General features: G+C 43.9%; 1 protein-coding gene across 1 annotated transcript; it reads right to left on the minus strand.

The window, feature by feature from the left end:
* Window positions 1-3,126: 3,126 nt before the first annotated feature.
* LOC124649572 (ras-related protein RGP2) lies at window positions 3,127-5,168 on the minus strand. Its single transcript, XM_047189176.1, has 2 exons — window positions 4,793-5,168; window positions 3,127-3,971 (listed from the first exon to the last, which is right to left on the minus strand). The coding sequence occupies exons 1-2, from the start codon at window positions 4,955-4,957 to the stop codon at window positions 3,483-3,485; spliced, it is 654 nt and encodes a 217-aa protein (XP_047045132.1). The 5' UTR covers window positions 4,958-5,168; the 3' UTR covers window positions 3,127-3,482.
* Between the last annotated feature and the right edge of the window lie 573 nt (window positions 5,169-5,741).

Raw genomic sequence — 5,741 nt, forward strand, 5'->3', positions numbered from 1 at the left:
CTCCCTCTTGGAGTTAAAAGCATCTACTTGGCCGGAGCATCTACTAATAACGGAGAGCATGCAAGATCATAAACAACACATAAGCATAACTTTGATAATCAACATAACAAGTATTCTCTATTCATCGGATCCCAACAAACGCAACATATAGAATTACATATAGATGATCTTGATCATGATAGGCAGCTCACAAGATCCGACAATGATAGCACAATGGGGAGAAGACAACCATCTAGCTACTGCTATGGACCCATAGTCCAGGGGTAGACTACTCACTCATCACTCCGGAGGCGACCATGGCGGTGTAGAGTCCTCCGGGAGATGAATCCCCTCTCCGGCAGGGTGCCGGAGGCGATCTCCAGGATCCCCCGAGATGGGATCGGCGGCGACGGCGTCTCGCAATGTTTTCCGTATCGTGGCTCTCGGTACCGGGGGTTTCGTCACGGAGGCTATTTGTAGGCGGAAGGGCAAGTCAAGAGGCGGCACGGGGGCCCACACCACGGGCCGGCGCGGCCAAGGGGGGCCGCGCCGCCCTAGGGTTTGGCCACCCCGTGGCCCCTCTTCGTCTCTCCTTCGGACTTCCGGAAGCTTCGTGAGAAAATAGGCCTCCGGGCTTTTATTTCGTCCAATTCCGAGAATATTTCTTTACTAGGATTTCTGAAACCAAAAACAGCAGAAAACAAAGAATCGGCACTTCGGCATCTTGTTAATAGGTTAGTTCCAGAAAATGCACGAATATGACATAAAGTGTGCATAAAACATGTAGATAACATCAATAATGTGGCATGGAACACAAGAAATTATCGATACGTTGGAGACGTATCAGAGGCGCAGGAGGCGGAGGACGACAAGGCGACCGCAAGGAAGGATGTCAAGGCCCGGGCAAGGGCGCAGGCCTGGGCAAGGGCGCATGCACGGGCGGCACGTCATCCGTTCACCGACGATGACGACGAAGACATCCCTTCGTCCGACTCGAAGTCCTTCACGGACGCGTCGTCCGACAGTTCCTCTTCGGACGAGGAGGTGACAAGCAAGAGGCGCAGGAGTGAGGATGATGAAGCAGGTCCTTCTAACAAGAAGGCCAATTAGCTTTTAGTTTCTTTGTTTTTAAATTTGTTCTATAGTTTGTATGTTAAATATGTTTGAACTTGTTCAATTCGAGTAATCAGTACTAGTTGTTTTCGAGTAATCATTCATACAAATTGGGTAGTTCTTCAACAAAAAAGAATAGATTGCAAAAAAGCATCACACTGGGATGTCCAAAACGCGTCGAATTGCTGGGGAGGCCCCCAACGCAAACGGATAATTCGCGTCTCGCGGTCATTTTCGCGTCCGCCAGGCGATGCAAACAGACGCTCGCGGACATCGATTTGCGTCGTTGGAGATGCCCTGACTGTTTGCATCGATTAAAGAATCTACTTGTGACGGCACGCAGGTTGCAGTTTTTTTTATGTGAGGCTACAGATGTTATAGTTGTTGGTCCTATTTAGAGGTCACTAGTGTCTAGACTATTGATTTAATTTGCAACTCATTATTTGCTCTACACAGTCAATACGGCCATACCAATTCTTGTTCGTCCTCCGGCACTGAAAATCTGGGGCGTATTCCCCGTCCAACACACCACGGCAGCACACCATCCTGCGCTAAAACGTCAGCAACCTCATCGCGATATCTTGAGCAGAACGAAACGGTACATGAACTGAAATTCAGACATAGCACCATTCGAACTAAAGTTGTACGCTAGTCGCTGGTGTTGAACTGTTGATAGCTTGCACGAGCTGGAGTGACTCAGTTTCAACATGGATCGGCTTGATGCCCCAATCTAGTGATCTACAGACCACCTGCCACGCAAACATGCTTCGGCTTCAGTATGAATTACATCCTGTGCATGTGGAAAGTGTCCTGATCCAGCTCCAATCACCCCTTCGGACTCCGGTTTGTCATCTCTGACCAACTAACATGGTTCACCCCGCTCTACTTTGGCTAGTTAATCATGAACTAGCTAATGATCGTTGCTAGGAAACAACCAGACAATACACAGAGAGCTTGATTGGAATGTGGTTATCTGGCATTAGTTGTAAAATACAGAAGTTTTCCCTCACATCTTCTAAGGAGTCCATAATTTTCAACCGGAAATAGTTAAATTCACAAAAGTTTGTCCAAGTATGTACGAAAAAATATCAACACGTATCATACATAATGCATATAATATGAACATAAATTTGATGATAATTCTAGTAACATTGTTCTTTACAAAAAAAATGATTACTCTAATAATATTGATTTTATATTTTAGATGTTTATATTTGTTCTACCATATTTCGTTAGCTCCACCATGCCAAAAGAAAACTGAAAAATCACCAAAGAGAAATCTTTGTAGCCAAAATTGTTCTCCAAATTTTTTTTTGTAGCCAAAGCTAAAGAACCGAGCATGAAGAAAGGACTATACCACTAAGCACAAACAATCAAAGAGATGGGATACAAACAAGTCATACCAGAACATTCAGAAACTTCCAACAAGTGCTATATAATGCACCAATAACTCATCACCCACCGGAAAAGACTAATCCAAAAGCAGAAGCAGCATAACTAAATTTGAATCTAAGAGACCATGAATCAGCAATATAGACAAAGACAGGTTCAACTAAACTCGTTGTGTATCTTATAGGCCGCGGTGTATAATCTGACATTTGTAGTCTGATGTAACTTTCATATCAGAAATGTAATGAATCCTAATACACATCTAACTTCCAGAAATGCTGAACAAACTAACATTTGTTTTACCATATTTCGTTAGCTCCGTCATGACAAAAGAAAACTGAATGACTACCAAAGAGAAGGCCGACATGTTAAACAATAATTGGTATCCCAGTTTGTAACGAAAACCAATGAAACGGGCATGAAGAAGGAATCAAGGTGACATAGTCCAGTCTGTCACCCGAGGCTCACAGCTCATCAGAATAACAAAATAGGGATTATATCACTGGGGCAACAAAAAAGCAGAAAGAATCTAAATGATTGGACACAAACAACTCATTCCAGAACATTCAGAAGCTTCCATCAAGTGTGCTATAATGTGCCAACAACTCATAGCACCCATCAGTAAGGAAGAACTGTAGCAAGGCAGAAGCACCATAACTAGTTTTAAAATATTATAGATCAAAATCACAGTAGATGAGCAATATAGACTAAGACACTTTTAGCTAAACCCGTTCTGAATCTCATAGGTTGCGATGTATAATCCCACATATATGTATTATGATGTAACTTTCATAACAGAAATGGAACAAATCCTAATACACACATCTAACTTCCAGAAATGCTGAACAAACTGCGCATGCGGCGTATACTCCAGGATGTTCATGCAACAGAGAAACAAAAAGAGTAGAATTTTCGCTTCACACCAGTTCAACTAAGGCCGCTATGCTGAAGATTCTCGCTCCTGATTCTCTACAATATGATGCTGATACATCGATTAGGTTTCAAGAAGAGCAGCATGCCCTCTTTGAGTTCCCGGAGGCAGTGTCGATGCTGATGGTCTTGCCCTGGGAAGGCAAAGGAGCAGCAGCTGCTGCTGCTTCTTTGGCAGCCAGCGCTTTCTTGTTAACAATGCCATAGACCTCTGTGATGATAGTCTGGAAGGCTTGTTCCACATTTACAGCCTCCATAGCTGATGTCTCAAGGAAAAACAGCCCCTCCTTTTCAGCCAATGCCTTTCCTTGATCTTCGGAGACGGCTCTTAGATGTAAGAGGTCGGACTTGTTACCGACCATCATGATCACAATGCTGGAGTCAGCGTGATCACGTAGCTCGCGAAGCCACCTATTGACATTTTCAAAGCTCTGCACCTTTGTGATGTCGTAAACAAGGAGAGCCCCAACAGCGCCACGGTAATATGCGCTTGTAATGGCACGGTACCTCTCCTGGCCAGCCGTATCCCAGATCTGAGCCTTTATGGTTTTTCCTTCCATCTGTTAACAACACAAGTCACAATCAGACACCGAGGAATAGTTGGACCATTGTCTAAAAGAAGTATTTTCTGAAGTAGATGCATTTGATATTGACATGACATATTTAAAACTGGTGACGAGCTAAATCCACAGGAAAAGTAGCCGTGCTGCTCCCCTGCAAAGGAGGCTGTTGAGTACCACAAGCCCACCAAAATAATTATATAACAGCGATGCAAAAAAAGAAGATAGGTGAAATATTAAGATGACAGTTTGGTTTCACCTAACGCTCAAGGACAGGACAAGACAGACAGGATGCCACATTCATACAAGGGGCTGTAGCTGGCATATCAATCAACCTGACTATCACTCCATCAACTAACGAATCATGTGATGATACAGGGGGGATGAGGCAAATCTAGTGTGGAAAAAGTTCATTTTTATTGACTTAATAATAATGGACAGACTCGAGGTCACACAATCTGATGAATAATTGGCAAGGTAAAAAGCAACTAATACAACGCATTTGCTATATGTAAAGGATATACAAAAAGCTTTTATTTCTAATATAATCATCAATCCAATAGTATTTTGATAAAATCACTGTAATGTTCGAAACGAGCGAGCCATCCGAGAACCAAAAGCATTAGGACGAGCAGGTTTCTTGCACGCTAGCAAACGCAATCACGGGTCGCGTTCCCCGCAGCAGGGATCACGAGGACCAAGATCTGATGGCTCGTGATCGGGACGCGGCCTTGCACAAAATAAAATTTTAAAAAAAACGCACGCGCGTAGAACATCGTTAGATTAGAGGGAGCGGCAAGGTGAGGGGATGGAATGCGGACCTGCAGGGACTTGGTGGCGAACTCGACGCCGATGGTGGACTTGGAGTCGAGGGAGAAGTGATTGCGGGTGAATCGGGAGAGGATGTTGGACTTGCCGACGCCGCTATCCCCGATGAGCACCATCTTGAAGAGGTAGGAGTACTCGTGATCCACCCGGCCGCCCATCTCTACGACCGAAAAGAAAGATAAAATTCCCCTTCTTCTCCGAATTGGAAATGGAGGGGGGGCGGAGATCCCTTTCTTCTCGGTGGCGAGGAGGGGAGGGAGACCAAGAAAAGGGTATGAGAGGGTGGAGGAAGAAGAGGAAGACAAAAGTAGGGGGGGCAGGGGGGTAGAGCGGTGGCCTGACCGGTGCGGCTGGCCTGCCCTGGTGGGTGGAGGTGGCGAACTGGCGATGATGGTGGTGGGAGAGCACTGGCTCAACTAACACGGAGAAAGGCAAACTCAGAGCCCAGCTTTTCGGTGATTTCCGTTCCTTCCGATCTATTGTGTCAGCCTGATTTCTCCTTGGTGCAGTCGGCCATTCTTTGCTCTATCCGTAGTACTCCTATGTGGGTCGATCAAAATAAATTACAACCTGAAGTTTCTTGGCCATTTTAGTCTTATCTTTTTGTTAACGTTCTTTCTTTTTGAACCATGATTTTGCTGAAATCTTAATCCCTTTTCTTGAGAATGTAAACCATTTTCAATTTTGTGCCATGAAGTGGAGAAGAAATGGGACCTTTTTTTCTTGGATTAGTGTAACATAAGTACGTCTTAGACTATCCATAATGAGGTATTATACGCAAAAAACTGATTTGTCACTATAATTAATAATAAAAGAGATAATTGTGGTATCAATAGTAGATACCATATCGTAACACCTAAAACTAGAAAAAATAATGTCAAATAGGTCTTACACATAATTCGTATTAAAATTCTACAAATCAATATATATATATAATAAAAT

Source organism: Lolium rigidum, chromosome 4 (assembly GCF_022539505.1).
Source record: "Lolium rigidum isolate FL_2022 chromosome 4, APGP_CSIRO_Lrig_0.1, whole genome shotgun sequence".
In the NCBI taxonomy this organism is placed as follows: domain Eukaryota; kingdom Viridiplantae; phylum Streptophyta; class Magnoliopsida; order Poales; family Poaceae; genus Lolium; species Lolium rigidum.

Coding starts and splice junctions, on each gene's coding strand:
- LOC124649572 (XM_047189176.1), bottom strand. CDS start 4,957: ATGGGCGGCCGGGTGGATCACGAGTACTCCTACCTCTTCAAGATGGTG. Junction 3,972..4,792: donor TCGCCACCAAGTCCCTGCAG/GTCCGCATTCCA, acceptor TGTTGTTAACAG/ATGGAAGGAAAAACCATAAA.